The following is a 15,268-nucleotide window of genomic DNA, read 5'->3' as shown; positions in this document are numbered from 1 at the left end:
AATTCCCCACCTCCAAGAAACCATCAGCTTAACATGTAGGATATCTAATCTGAACAAGATTGGGGTGCTAATGAAAACTAAAAACTCTCTATGCCTTGAGGCTTGGAATGATGGAGAGCCTTGGTCACTAAACTGGTCAATGAATTGCTCGATTCAATTCCTCCTCGGTTGGAAGATTGACGATGACAAGGTACAAGACATCCTACAAAGTTTGTCAGTTAAGTTGCCGAGAGGCTCATGGGGCTCCTCACCTTTTGCAGTAGACTCATCCAGCCGCTTTTTGAACCCGCTTTTGCCTTTTTCTTCTGTTTGGTCGTCTCGGGGACAGGCTCCGCCTCCTCAGGCTGTCCATCTATGTCATTAGTTGGCTGACTGTAGTGACCTCTGCCAAACGTCTTGCCCTTCGTAGACCAGTTACCGCCGGTGACGAATGCGACAACATCTCCGCTAGCAGCCGGGTGAGTCGGGTCAGCGTATCGCGACCGAAACTCGGGCCTTGGCAGGGAACTGGCAACAGTAAACGTGGGGTTTCTTTCGATCCACTTGGCCTGCGCGCGTCGGTCCATGAAGTCGTCAAACCAGACCTCGCCGCGATCTAGGGTATTCTTCCTTTTTCCATTCGAATGTGTCTTCATCGCTTCGGCTGTCTGTTCGGGGGATGGAAAGAAGAGTGGCGCTGGTTCAGGGGAGTAGAAATCCCCGCTGGAAGGTTGTGTCCTTCTCTTGACCTGCGCTTGCAAACTCTTCATGATGGCGTCGGTTGATGTCTTTTCCTTCACATTCCTCATTCTCTGGAGGAAGTCGACGTCTGCATTTGGCAACGGAGCACTGATTACTCTCCCGTCAAAGCCCACAGGCGTCATCAGTTCATCGCTTGCATCAGGCTTCCACGTTGTGATTAGGCAAATCAGCCTGCGCGGCATGAAGAAGTCCTTGTTGATATGGTCGAGGAACTTGGCAGACTTGCTACGGCTCTGAATCTCCATGGTAGCGTCCGTGGCGAACGCGACGGCGACGCCCACTAGAAGCATGAACGGTTCAGGCGTGGCCATACCTGCGAGGCCGGCCAGATTCATGGCATAGAGGTACGGATTCGGTTCCAGAGTCTTATTGAAAGTGTCGATAAAGTCGAGGAATGACCCCTCATCAATGTCTGCATTGGCTAAGATGGGCGTATAAGCTCGCACGAAGCCACGAGCACGCTTCTTTGGTCGCCTTTGAGGTACGACAACTGGCAGCTCTATCCTTGTCGAAGTACCCCTCTCTTCCGACGGAGAGGGGTGTCTTTTCAGGAAAGCCTGGGCAAGATCGGCCGGCTCTTTTGATGCCTTGTTCTCCGTCGGTCCTTGAGTTGGTATCTGATTTGTCTGATGGTCTTCGTCGTCGCGTCTCCAAATGCTTTCGTTGATTTGCTCTGGCGTCATGACCGATGCATCCTCAAGCTGCCCATCCGAAATGACTGTTTGGTTTGCTTTTAATTCCTTCCTGTCGCGTCGATACTGCACAACCTCTGACACAAGACCGACGATAGAAGCTGCGACTCTGATGATGCCGTCCACGGGATCATTCTTGTTACCGATGACTGAGTCGGACTGCCCTTTCTTTTTTGTCTTGTTTTCACTCATTGCATCCTTCACAGCCTGCGTGGCTGCCTTCGTTGCCAGTTTCTTCCCCTGCTTGAGAAGTGCAGCGTGGCCCATGGCTGCGAATGATTGGTAACAATGAATAGCAATCGAGCAGAAAAGGATGAGATGATTAAAAAGTCTTTCGAAGGATGAAACTTGGAAATTCAGCACTGAAGCTTTTCATAATTAACTTGGATCTCAGTCACATTCAGAAACGGGAGGCCCCCGCAGTCGCTGGTCCAAAGACACAATTCTATTGCGCCTGATGTATTCCATGATGAACGTCTTACATGGTCGAATGAAATAGGCGCTTTCACATGGAATCCACCTTAGGAGGCTGCATACCCAACCCCAAAGGCGCCTGCGTGAAAGCTACATCGTCCATGCTTAAGCGAAAGCGATGCCAAACGACAAAGGTTGGGGCTATCACTCTGCCGCCGCAGTAGTAGTACTTTTACATGAGCCCTGATTACGAAGGATCAGCTGCATGTCGATCCCTTGGCGTCTGCCTGTCTGCCTGTCTTGTTTTTGCGAATGCGATCTTGGCGACGCACCATGAATTCCAGAGTGATTCTGGGGGCGCAGCATTTGAGGAAGCGAGTGCGATTGCAAAGCCCTGGAAGGTAAGACATCTTGGCGAGGGAGAAACTTACGGTTTCCGCCAGCCAAGTACGGGCCATGAGACGCATGGCAAGCAAACATTGGTGAGACAAACAGCCAATGTTGCATTCGGCCACGTCAATCAGCGGCATCCGGACGCCGTCTCCCGGGGCGGCAGCAGACGGACAGCTCTGTCCAAATCACAGGAACATAGGATATGGAAGTACGGCTCACTTGTCATTTACGAAACGTATTTTCGGCGAGGGGAATCTGCTCAGAAGCCTGAATAACGGGTCCCGGATGTCTAGCACCACAGGAAGGGCCGTCATGGGCCATGATGCGACTCGATTTTGTTCTCGCTTTCACAGCTGTGGTCCATCCAGTCACAGCCTCTAGTCCTGATTCATGCCCTTCCACTTGAGTACGGTCTTGGGCGGACTTCCTGCGAAATAGCTAATGCCACTAAAATCCAAACGCGCTGTCTTTTTTCCCAGAACCCAGTATTCTCCGCGCACATCTGACGCAGCTTGATGCGACCGAGACACATAGCATCTTCAGGTTCTTTCAGCACATGTAGCCTGCCACAGCAGTTAAAAGCTTTCACAAACAAACTTACTGTGCTGGAAGGAGTTTCAGCACTTCATCTTAAATATTTGTGTGTTGAAGCCCCCGTAACCTCAGACTGATGGATTATTGTGGTAATCCAATTGTCTGAAGTTGGCGCAGGAACACATTTCCGAGAAAACCCACCCAGATAGCTTACCTCGCACGGTGTGTTTGTATCCGATATGGTTGGAAAGCTGCTACATGATGCTGTGATAATGCAGTCAGACCATCACACAAACCTCATGGCTTTCGTCAGTTGGCTATGAGGCTGCCTCGTCTGTTCAAACATGTGTATGTTTTGTCTAGTCTCTCCTGTGGCGAAATGAGGTGATTTGAACAGTTTAACCTCAGGTTGTGATCAATTTATTCGTCTATAGTTGAAACATTTAGGAGAGCTGCCCGCCAAGTGCCTCTCTAATTGAAGATCTCTCTGACATATCTTTCCCTGGGCAACTCCTGCTCCCATGTATCTGTGTCTTGTGCCGTGCTCTTGCCGCTTTTCGTATCAGCTTCGTACAGCATCGGACCCAAGACATCAAACACGCCGTCTGACATCTTCTTCCCCCCGCAAACATAGACCACAGCACCTTCGTCCCATCTCTTCATCAATTCATTCCGCGTCGCCTGTATGCAATCCGTAACGTACTTGAATTCGGCACCCGGATCACGACTGAAAGCGCGGTGAACCTTGACAACACCGAGGCTGTCATATTGATTGAACTCGGCCCGATACATGTCATCCAAGTCAGCGCCGCGGCAACCATAGAACAACAAAGCCGGAGCCAGCAGTCCCTCAGCCTGCGCTCGCTCCTGCACAAACCCACGGAAAGGCGCCAGACCAGCTCCCGCCGCAATCATGATGATGGGCGTTGTTGAGGGAGACGCCGGTAACCGAAACTCACGGGGTGCCGGGAACAACGAAGCATAAAGAAGTTGTCCGACCGAGACCGCTGTCAGGAAGTTGGTTGCAACACCGCAATCTGCGATGCTGATCGTGAGGTCGGTGTGATGAGGGTCCTTCACTGGCGAAGACGAGATCGAGTAGGTTCTGGGGCGCATCTGTGGGAGCATGGAGAGGAACCTGGCAAAAGTTAGGTTCACCGAAGGAAATCTTTCGAGGAGATCCAGGACTGAAACATGTTTGGCTCGGATTTCCGCTTCATAAAGGTCCTCAGCCAGGCTGAGGAGAAGAGTCTTTGTGGACTCATCTACCACATCACTTCGACTCCCAGAATCACTCGCCTCAGTCGCATCAGCCAAAGCTTTGATGTTTCGCTGGCTGGCTGATTGCCCAAGCTCAACGTAAGTACTCAGCAGCTCTCCTGCTGAGACTGGCGTGTCGACTGGTAACCCGAGGGGTCTGGTACTGCTGATGATCAGAACCGCGTCATGATCAAGCTGAAACCGTGACAGGGCACGGGTCACCATCCTCTGGCCATTCCTGGGAAGTATCTGGAGACGATCACCAGTCTGAAATCGAATGTCATCCGGCAGTCTGAGGGTCAGATGATGCTTCTGCGGGACATCGGGATGTGAGAGTTGTTGCGTCTGAGTGACTGCGGTTCGAAAGAACCCTCGCCGAGTGGCGAGTCTCCCTGGAGTACCAGGCTCGATTTTGACAGTCATGTCTGCCCCCACGGTCTCCACTGGCTGAACGTTATACTTCTCGGCGAGTGCTGGCCAAAGGTTTTCCATTGACCATCTCTCAGCATCTGCAAAGAGATCTGCCGTTGCCATATCGGAGAAGGTGGCTTCAGTGAGCCGTACTGCTCCGGCCTTCTTCATCATGTTATTGACAAGAATGGGAACCTTGTTGTGCGTAGCTACCCAGTCACTATGTCCTGCTTAAAGTCAATGTGGAGCCTTAGTAAGGGTTGATGAAGAGTACTCATACCTAAACCAAAGACGCTATAGCTCACTCCCTGAAGGTCTCCGGTCGCAAGGCCGCTAAGCCATTTCACAAAGTCGTCAGCGTTGTCAGAAGGGTATCCATTGTAAGAGGCGGCGATGATAACGACTGGCTGATCCTTTGGCAGCTTTCCCACTGCGTTGTTCATTTCTGTCACCGTCACGGCCTCGAATCCAGCCGCTACCGCATCATCGGCCAACCATCGGGCGAGTGTCTCGCCGGTGCCAGTATTGGAACCATACAAGATCGTCATTGGATGCGCAGGCTCGGTCCTAGGCTGTGGTCTCTGGGCATTGGAATTGGTCTTCCGTTGAGTGGCTTGGCTTTCATGCTTGAAAAGATCCCCTGGCTTTTTCTCGTGACGCAGCCGCGCCTTCATTCTGAAGCCTTCAGGCTTGATGGTAAGCGTTTGAAGAACCTTGAGCTTGTAGTTCGGATCATCCATCTCGAAGTCGAAGTGCTGTAGGAGCATGGCCATGGCCTGGGAGGAGTTGGACTGTTAGCAATTGCCTCGATAGACGCAATGGGTTGAAAGGTGTACCATCAAAGCCTCCTGCCAGGCAAAGGCTCTCCCAATACAAGCCCTAGCTCCGTTTCCGAATGGTTTCCACGAGTTTGGCGGCAACTTGTTGAATCCATCACGATGCATTCGTTCAGGCTTGAACTCCTCTGCATCATCACCCCATACGGCGGGATCGCGATGTAGCTGATGCAACACAATAACGATCGGATCCTCCTTGTTGACGACATACTTGCCACCTAGAACCTCGCCATCCTTCAAGGGACGTACATGAAATCCAGGTGCAGGGGCATGCAGCCGTATCGTCTCCTTCAGAACAGCATCCAGGTAAGGAAGCTTCTGGAGGTGTTTCAAGGTCATGGGTTCGTCAGCTTTGAGGATGGAGTCGACTTCCATCCGCGCCTTGGCCATCTTGTCAGGGTTTGCCAGCAAGAAGTAGAAAGCGAACGATAGCAGACCAGATGTCGTGTCATGCCCTGCGATTAAGAACGTGTGCAAGTTCCACATGATTGCGTCGTCGCTAAGCTTGTCGCCAGTTTTTGGGTCCACGCCGTGAATCATCAAATCAAGTAGAAGCTTGGAGTCGGGGTCTGGACCTGCGGAGCGGCGCTTACGAATGATTTCCTTGCATATGTCAGCCATCGTCTGGATGTCGGCCCTGTACTGTGCGTCGGCTTTGAAGCGCATCGCATTGATTGCATCCGGGAATTGTGCTTTCTTGTCTGACTCGACGAGAACTCTGGAAAGACTTTTGACGTAAGCATGCATGTCATCATTCAGATAGAAGCTATTCAGTCTGTAGTCCATGGCGCAGAGCGTGATCGTGTCTACGGTGAGACGGGTGAAGTCATCAACCGCATCTATTGAGGCTTCTGGACCGTGTCTTGCCCTGTATTTTGTGTCAGCAACAAACCACAAACAGAAAACCGTACCCAGTGACAAACCATTTCAGACACATTTGTTCAATGATGTCCTTCATACCATCAAACATGTCATGAATTTTGAGGGGGCTGAAGTTTGGGAGGAGGATTCGATGTGCGACCCCCCACTCGTGATTCCCGTGTTGAGCTGTGAAAAGCCCGTCGCCGCCAGCATCTCGAAGGTGGTGTAGAGCTCCGTATACAACTTTGCAGAAGCGCTTTTCATCGCTGAGCTCATTGGCGAGCTCTTGAGAGCCGACGATGATCTCTCTTGTTGATCCAGTATAAAGCTGAATGATGGGTCCTGTCATTTGTCAATTCAGATTCGGTCTCACACGTAGTCCCAGGAGGGGAAATAATACCATAATCTCTCATAAGATCTATCACAGACTTGAGGGTGTCATTGATATCGACATCCAGCACACTGCCTATCAGGGGTATGGCTAGAATTTGTCAGTACGGATCATGGCAAGTTACCAGAATTGTTCTTACGTGGAGGGCCAGGGATGGGGACGATGCCATTGAGCATCTCCTGATACGTTGGCTTTTTCCTGAATAGAAGCTCAAGTGCCCACTGAAACCAAGACATCTTGGGCTCCTGAAGAATTGCGGATTTTGACACAGATGCAGACTCCATGATGACTTAAGTCAGTACTCAGTTGAGGAATTGAATATGATGGACATGATGCAGAACACTCATGCTCCAGGCAAGCCTGCTGGTTCCTTAAAAGACGCCTAAAATGTCAATTGCACAATTGAATCTTTTGACGAGGCACGAAAAAACAGTCTGACCATCTTTCGATCAACATTCGAGAGAGGACTGCCCCGGTCCAAGTGGGGTCCGGAATCCGGGCCCCGGTCCGGCCCGGAAACCGCTGTTCAATCCGTCGGAACACGGACAGCGGACAAGTGTAAGCTATCATGTCGCCGCGGATCATATGCAAGGAAAACATTGTAGGATTTGATCCTTCTAGCTGTCGGACTCCGAGCCGCTCAACCCAGCTGGCCACGGGGGCGTTTTGCAATAGACCATGAGGTAAACTGGGTATTGTGCCTGCATTCGGGATGCATCCTCCCGGCACGAACACCAGGTTTTGATAAATATTCCCATCGTAAGATATTTCGGGAGCAGCTTGTAACGGATTTCTTTCATCATCTGAACAAACCAACTCATTCGTCATCCCCCCATCTTCCGATTCATAAAGGCCCACAAACATGGCAGCTCCCGGAACCAAGACAATCCGCAACTTGAACGGTACTTGGATTGTGGTATGCTAATGCCCATTCAACTGGTACCGCGATTATGGTCTAACAGAATACAAAGAACAGATCGCTCTCGGATGATTTGTCAGACACTTTGGCAATGGTAGGTAACTAATGTTCGCGTCCGTCAGAAAGCCCCTCTAACCTTTACCCAACTGTAGCAAGGTCTGAGCTGGATCACTCGCAAGGTCCTCACCAGTGGCGGAATCAGCCTTTCCATCACGCAGAACTCCTTGACATCCGAGGATTCCGGCGACGACCCAATCTTCAGTATCCATCAGGAACAGACAGTAACCCCCGGCAACTTCAAGAGTGAGGATAACTATGTTCTCGACGGCGTGGATCGCGACCAAAAGACGCAGGCTTTTGGAGCTCTGGTCACAAACGTCAAATTCGTTTCGATTGACAAGGTTCAATGCGGCGACCTTGGCCGGCGGCTTCGGGAGTCTGGGGTGACTGAGGTTATTGAGGAGTTTAGCACCAGCAAGAAGGGCGCTTGGTCGACGTTGACCACCTGGGCTTTGGAGGATGTTGATTCTCAGAGACGCCTGACTCAGTCTAGCACTACTGAGAAGAACGGGAAGAGTGTTACGGCTCGTTTGGTTTATGATTTTGCGAACTAGGGTTTGCGAAGTTGTGCCTGGTCATTCGCACATGCCAGTTTCGGACCGTCACCCGGTTGCGTCAAAGTCAGACACTTGATAGTCATATTCCTCAAAGCTGTCGTAAATCAGCGGAACCTGAACCTCTTCTGCGCGTATCTTGACCTTGTTTTATTATACGTTCGTTATCATCTTTGGTGTCCTCTTAGTACCGCTATCCGCCCGGATAGCCAACTGTTTCCCCCGAAAAGCAAAACTTTACCATATTCGTTGTGAAAGCCCCTCAACCCGATCCGATGGGACTACTACAAAACTGTTTAGGGATCAATTCGCGAAGGTCATGTCACAATGATCTATGATGAGATCCACTTTGAATCGTATCCTGAGCATATCAGTATCCCATCGAAAATGAGCTTTGCCGTGCTTCTGCTGTTTCACACAGATTTACCTGTGCAGAAAAAAGTGTCATGATTACCCGGTGCTTCATTCGGCTAAGGCCGAGATGAAGGTCAAGCGGAGATAACACCACCAATACGTTCTGCCATGAATGTCAAGCATGGCAGAGGTGCAGTCAGCCAAGTTCAGCCAAGTAATTACGGCTCGTAGCGCTAGCTGGAAGAACGGCGACCCCGACAACTCGGCCCAAAATTGCCATCATGGATATCGGAGTCCGGTGAGCGGATTCCAAGCACCGACGCACAGACTGGAGACTTCCTAGCTTATGGATAAGAAAGGGATTGCAGCATCTGGCCATCATATAAAGCCAGCCTTTCCCAGAAAGTTGAGACGAGAAGCCAATACCATCAGCCATTGCAATCTCACTCCGCTTTTAACTACATTTTACATTTCTTGAGATAGTCGTCTACACAATGAACTCCACAGCGGACGAGTCGGTCTTCACGCAAATCGCGCAATGGAATCAAGCGCAAGAACTCAGAGCTCCTAAGATGAAGGACGTCTTTTACCGCAACCTTGAGGAAGCTCTCGACATGCGACGAAGCCAGCATAATCTCATTACTCTGCGAAAACGCAAAGACAACATTGACTTTTCTTCAAACGACTTTCTCTCTCTCGCTACATCCGGACAGCTTCGTGAGGCTTTCCTCGAAGAGCTTCATCGGTACCCCAACTTCACTGTTGGCAGCACTGGCTCTCGTCTCCTAGACGGCAACAGCGATTATTTCGAGGATCTCGAGGACGAAATCGCTGCATTCCACGGCGCTGAGCGTTCTCTCATCGTCAACTCCGGCTTCGAGGGCAACTCGGCAATCTTCTCATCCATTCCCCGCCCAGGCGATGCGATCGTGTTCGACGAGCTCGTGCATGCCAGCGCCCACGAGGGTATGTCGCGCTGCATGGCTAAGGTCAAGGTCTCCTTCAGCCACAACTGCGTCGACTCTTTCCGTGAGGTTTTGGAGATGGTGCATGAGTCCGAGCCACTGATTCAGCGAGGACAGCGCGTTGTACTCATCGCCGTTGAAACGGTCTACAGCATGGACGGTGACGTGTGCCCGTTGAAGGAAATGGTTGAGGCCGCAAAGGAGGTTTTGCCAAAGGGAAACTTCCAATTCATCGTCGATGAGGCGCACGCCACTGGAGTCGTTGGTGATAAGGGAGTTGGACTTGTTTCGGCACTAGGCCTCCAGAGAGAGATTGCCATTCGCCTGCATACCTTTTCCAAAGCGTTGGGGGCTTCTGGCGGTAAGTCAACTCCAGCCACCATTCGAAGGCTCATTCTGATTCTTGATCGTAGCTGCAGTACTCTGCAACGATACCATCCGGACCATGTTGGTGAACCACGCCCGGCCCATCTGCTTCACCACAGCCGCATCGTTCCCTACCCTGGCTGCTATCAAAGCAGCTTACCGACTCCTCGCAGATGGGAAGACAGAACCGGTAAGTGCTCATAAACTCTTGCCATCGGAGCGCTTTACAACTTGACTAACGGACAAAAGTCTCGTATGCGACTTCAGGAACACATTCGGCTTTTCTACAAGTCGATCACTGACAATCAACACTACAAGGATGTCCGTGACGCTGGAATTATTGATATTCCTCTGGCCGAGGAGTGGGAAGCACAGCCCATTCTTTCCCACATCGTTGCAGTCCTCACAGAGCCGCGTCATAACTACTTCCTCTCCATTCACCTCCAGCTTCTGCGCTTCTGGGCTTTCCCCGTTGACCCCCCTGCAGTGCCAAAGGGCACCAACCGCGTTCGCATCGCATTTCACGCCAGCCTCACCGAAGAACAGGTCGTTGGACTTGCTAGTGCTATCTGCGAGTGGGCCAAGGAGATGTTGGGCATCAAGAAGAGTGGGAAAGAGGGTGCGCTGCCGACAGCGGCTCAGCAGGTGTACAAGATTACGTCCCTGACTCCTCGCTTTGATCAGTACTCCGTCGAGTGAAGTTTGGCATGATGCGCAGTACATCCAGTCTTTCTCTCTCGCGAGGGTCACGTTATCAGTTTAAAATGTTAGAACATCTTCTGTTTGGAATTTAGATTCATCAAACCAAACGTATGGTGGTCGCAGTTACTAGTGATTTGCCTTGCGCACGAATAAGCAATGCGAAGAGTACGAAATTCAATCGAGGGCTATAGTGTCACAGACTCAAGCCGCTCTTAAGGTGGCGACAATGTTTTGAGATGAATCGCCCAGTTCTCGAGTCGTTACAGAAAGCATGTCAAGTTTGATCTAACAAAAGCCCATCCTGGAGTCTGAGGATCGGAGAGTTCCCATCTCAAGGCAATTCATCAACGGTCTGGTGAGGATGAGACTTCGTGGGCAGGCAGTTTCTCCTAGCGAATTGACTCCAGTACATGATTGAGCGAGAATGTGATATTTTGTGAGTTCTTGAGATAAGAATGGTGCACTGCGGTGACCTTCGACCCTTTCGCTCGCTGGAAAGTGTATTCTAGTCGTTGACTCGTGACCTCGTCCTCCGGAACACTCCACCGATAGATATTGTTGGATTTGTTTTATTTGAGAAGGCTTCTGGGAAGTTGTACCATTCACAAACTCACATGAGACGTATATTTACTTGCTTCTAGTGGAATGCGAGCGCCATGTTGCAAGTTTTGTGTGTTCCAGGACGTAGTTGCCTGGTGCACGAGTACAGTCTGGTGAATAAACCTGATGCTGTGCTTGGTCAAAAGAGAACTAACCCCTTGGAAAGGAAGATGGAAGCAAAAATCATTCAAATTTTGCAATGCTGCCCGGAAAAGCAGCCGCCGGAGTAGGCAATCGTCGCGGAGGATCGGGCCCCATTCCCGGAACGCCGGGGCTGACGCGACCGGATCCCGGTATCCGGCTTCACCACTAAACGTCTAAGAGGACGTGGAAGGGCAACAACAATAAAATACGGTGAAAACCCCATACTTCAACCTGCTATTTCTGATATAGCACCATCGATTCAACAGAGATTACCATGCAGAACTTCACTGGCAAAGTATGTCAAGACTCTTTGGCTGGCTTTCTGACTTCTGACCAATGTTAGGTTGTGTTCATCGCGGGAGGATCGACTGGACTCGGCAAGTCGATCGCCGAGATACTTGTCGCACGCGGTATGGGAATGCCGTAACAACTTGAGTATCTTTCTAATAAGAATTACAGGCGCTCACGTTACGATATTTGGTCGCAGGCTCCAAGTGTTGCAACAAACCCGACAGGAGCTCTTGCAGCTCGCTATCAGCCCGAAGCAAGAGATCAATGCCGTCGCGCTTGATCTTATGAATGCGGCACAGGAAAGTTGAAAAAGTTTCAAAGATATCAAAGGTCTTTTCTAATACGTCCAGCAGGTCGATAAGGTCTTCAGGGAGCAACCCCGTACTCCCGATGCGCTGTATTGTGTCGCTGGGGGTTGCGTTTCCCAACTTGGCTTCTTCACAGACCTCTCTAGCCAGCAGCTTGAGCAATGCATGCAAAACAACTACCTAACCAGCGCTTTCCCAGCTCATTCGCTTCTCAAACTGTGGATCGACGAAGACAAGAAGAGCTCTGGAGACGAGGGACAGAAGACGCGGCAGCTTATCTTCATTAGCAGTGCAGCTGCCCTCTGCAATGTTCCTGGTTATATTGCTTATGCAGGTGCGCGAGCATTCAATTCGTTCATCTCTTCTTGAGATTGTCAGACTCACATGTGTGCCATCAACAGCTCCCAAATGTGCCCAACGGGCACTCGCTGACACCCTCCGACAAGAAGCCGCCATCTACTCTACTGCAACCTGCCAGTACAAGGTGCACTGCGCTTTCCCGAATACGTTTATGACGGATGCGTTTCTGGACGAGCAGAAGACCAAGCCAGATCTCACCAAGCGTATCGAGTCGTCTGATGGCCCTATTGAGAAGCTTAAGACGAAGATGCTTTCGGCTGAGTATGTTGCAGAGTACATCGTCAGAGGGGTGGCTAAGGGAGATTTTGCTCTCGTCAGTGACTTCGACACGGAGGTGCTGTGGAGCAACATGGTTGGCTCATCACCCAAGAGGGGCTTTGGCTTCGTCGACTCTATCCTTGGGCTGCTTTCGGGGTTCTTGGTCTGGCCGATTTTGAGATACATCTGGACGCGCATGTGCACCCAAGCTCAGAAGAAGAGTGTGTGACGCAAAGACACAGAAGTTCAAGTGATGAAGATCCGGTTTGGAGAATGGCCAGGGTTTGTCAGGGTTTGCTAGGCTACGAAGTTTCATTTAAATAATTCTGCAGCTGGTGCAGTTGGATATAGCACCTTGATATTTTTCAAAATCTGTTCTCAAGCTGGTTGCGCAGAAAGTCCCTCAAGCATAGATATGTCATTTCAGGAGAAAGTCAATCGTCTCCTCTGTCACTGCATCTATCGTGCTCAGTATGCTACCGCGTGGTATTGTCGGAAAGATACTGCCATCACGAGTACGAAGGTTCTTCGTGTTTCGTACGAGAACCTATCCTGTCACAACGCTCTCTTTGTAGTCATCCTTCATCATGGAACATGTGCCACAGAGATGATATTCCCTACCGTCAAAACCTCTGATAGCCTCCTTGACCTCTTCCAAAGTCTGAAGTGCCGTCCTGGCTGGAAGACGGTTGCCGTTCTCCTTCTGCAATACACCGAGCGTCTCCTGGGTCAGTCGCCTTTCTATCTGCAAAGCATAGTCCTCTGGGCACAAGAGGAGCGGATGGCCAGGGTCAGCCCGCTGCTTGTGGTCGCGGCATTTCCAAACCTCGTACATCCACTTGGGTCTTGTACTTGAGTCTTTTGCCTGCAGCTACGTGGTTGACTACATATGTCTTTGAAGAATTGGCACACGGGCCTCTCATACGGCCTGACATCGACCGGCTTAAGTGCTCTCATCTTCAATGATTGTATAGTAGAGACTGAAATCCGTACCCAGAAAAATGCAAGTCATTTTGCAGCTCCATCGCGAGCAAGGAAATTCTTCATGAGTTCCATGTTCTCCTCGACCCCAATCCCCACGACCTGTGCACCATCCACGGCCGGGTGCATGAAACCGTATCTCACCCTCGTCTCCGCCATTTCTTTCGTGAGATCTGGTCCATCTAGCCAGTCTGTGTCCCGTGGTACCTTGATGATCTCGGAGTTGCGAATGGCCGTTGAAACGTAGCCCAGAATCTCGGGTCCATAGGTTAAGTGTGTGAAGACAAGGCTAACAGCCCCCGCGATGATGAGAACCACAGATGATAGTACACACAATCCCATCCACTGCTTCAACACCACGTATTCCTCCACAAAAGTTGTTGCGTTCTCTGATGTTGTGATATTGGGCTCAAATACTGCGTTTCTATCCGAGCTGCCGCTTGCAACGTGGGACCATAGCTGAGCTAACATGATATACGTATTCAGGAGTTGACTGAAACGTAAACCAACAACCTTGTCATCAATGGCATTCAAAGAAGCTTCTGGTCTCCCGATTCTGGATGAAGAAAGGTTTGAGAAATTCGGATCTTGAAGATAGTAGAGAGAAAGCCCGTTACTTGTGATGTGTGGAAGCTGTTCTGAGATCCACTTGAAGGTGTGAGGGAACGAAAGGTGTGATATCCGCTCGGATGCATGTTGTTTTCGTGAAGAACGCTGTTTTGTTACTCTGCACGTACGCTGCCCCCCCGCCAAGGAACAGCTGACTAGAGATTCGACGTACTTCTGTGTAACGTAGCACATCGTCTTCATCTGGTCAGGTAGCGGGCCTCTCTCCTGTCCGCCTAATATGAGAAATTGCATCTGAAGAAGAAACCTTGTCAACCCGACTTCAATACCAGTCTCATCGACAAACGACAGTGGGGATTCGAATATGTCACGTCCCATTCGCGTTGATTCGTTCGACCAAAAATTGTCGACGAACCTGTCGACTGCCACTGCCCATTTCGAGCCTTTGGTTATATTGCACCGGCAGGCTTCGCCATTTTTTATCCCGTTAATAGGCTCGTTTCTGTTGAATGGATATCCATGCCAGGTACCATTGCGAAGGGGCCCGACGAGAGCGTTCTGACTTGCGAAGAGTTGTGCTGCTTCGGCCAGAGCTTCAGGCTGCATCTTCCCGGAATTCAAAGGCTTAGACCCGACTACGCCACCGTGAAACCGAGTATTATTTGAACATTCGAGATGAATGTGACTGGACTCGATGGGGAACGTGACGTTTCCAGCATTGTCGTATTTGATGGGAATGCCGACTAAGGATGAGTATTGAACCTCCCCAGGATTATTAGGGACAACCGCCCAATCCTCTGTTGCTTCTTCGTGTAGAATGGGAATCTTGGTATTTCCCCATAGGTCCATGGTACTGAGCTTTATGGCCTCGGGCATGGTGACGAGTGTGGTGTAAAGTGTTGCGATGTATGAAAGGGGTTCTTCCACCACTGCCTGTATCATTGGGAGCTCTGAAAGTCTGGTCGGAGCAAGGTTATCAAAGTATGTTATACTTGCGAGCCTAATATCAAGGCGGGGTTTTGACTCCAGCACTCTTAGGATTGCCTGAGCTCCTAGAGGTGAAAATATCCAGAGACTTAGAAGTCCAAATCCAAGTAGTGTAGGAAACTGGAATAATGTCTGAATAGTAGCTCCAACACTTCGGCTACCCATAAGCTGCTCGAGACAGCCCAGCTTTTCCCCCTTTTCCAGCTTCCACCGTGCGGAAGCGGACATCAATCGGCCGACAATGGACGCAAACAGGATCGGGAAGAGCGTGCCCAACTAGTTTGTGAGGTATCAGTAGTGAAAGAGCCCATTCGTGTCA

General features: G+C 50.5%; 5 protein-coding genes across 5 annotated transcripts; 3 read left to right on the top strand and 2 right to left on the bottom strand.

Annotated features, from left to right (window-relative positions):
- Positions 1-218: 218 nt before the first annotated feature.
- Positions 219-1,700, bottom strand: COL26b_010122 (uncharacterized protein; the record flags this gene model as incomplete). The annotated part of the gene is made up of 1 exon (XM_053182831.1): positions 219-1,700. One exon carries the CDS (start codon positions 1,698-1,700, stop codon positions 219-221), a length of 1,482 nt encoding a protein of 493 aa, XP_053033192.1.
- A 1,545-nt stretch (positions 1,701-3,245) lies between these two features.
- Positions 3,246-6,769, bottom strand: COL26b_010121 (uncharacterized protein; the record flags this gene model as incomplete). The annotated part of the gene is made up of 5 exons (XM_053182830.1): positions 3,246-4,672; positions 4,726-5,236; positions 5,282-6,149; positions 6,193-6,484; positions 6,673-6,769. 5 exons carry the CDS (start codon positions 6,767-6,769, stop codon positions 3,246-3,248), a joined length of 3,195 nt encoding a protein of 1,064 aa, XP_053033191.1.
- Positions 6,770-7,395: 626 nt separating this feature from the next.
- On the top strand, positions 7,396-8,066 carry COL26b_010120 (uncharacterized protein; the record flags this gene model as incomplete). The annotated part of the gene is made up of 2 exons (XM_053182829.1): positions 7,396-7,449; positions 7,605-8,066. 2 exons carry the CDS (start codon positions 7,396-7,398, stop codon positions 8,064-8,066), a joined length of 516 nt encoding a protein of 171 aa, XP_053033190.1.
- Positions 8,067-8,914: 848 nt separating this feature from the next.
- On the top strand, positions 8,915-10,450 carry COL26b_010119 (uncharacterized protein; the record flags this gene model as incomplete). Its single annotated transcript, XM_053182828.1, has 3 exons — positions 8,915-9,746; positions 9,799-9,941; positions 10,001-10,450. 3 exons carry the CDS (start codon positions 8,915-8,917, stop codon positions 10,448-10,450), a joined length of 1,425 nt encoding a protein of 474 aa, XP_053033189.1.
- Positions 10,451-11,961: 1,511 nt separating this feature from the next.
- Positions 11,962-12,643, top strand: COL26b_010118 (uncharacterized protein; the record flags this gene model as incomplete). Its single annotated transcript, XM_053182827.1, has 2 exons — positions 11,962-12,130; positions 12,243-12,643. The coding sequence occupies 2 exons, from the start codon at positions 11,962-11,964 to the stop codon at positions 12,641-12,643; spliced, it is 570 nt and encodes a 189-aa protein (XP_053033188.1).
- Between the last annotated feature and the right edge of the window lie 2,625 nt (positions 12,644-15,268).

This window comes from Colletotrichum chrysophilum, assembly GCF_026319265.1.
Source record: "Colletotrichum chrysophilum strain AFK26 chromosome Unknown scaffold_105, whole genome shotgun sequence".
NCBI lineage: Eukaryota > Fungi > Ascomycota > Sordariomycetes > Glomerellales > Glomerellaceae > Colletotrichum > Colletotrichum chrysophilum.
The sequence above is the reverse complement of the archived record's forward strand: the minus strand, read 5'-3'. Positions and strand labels throughout refer to the sequence as shown.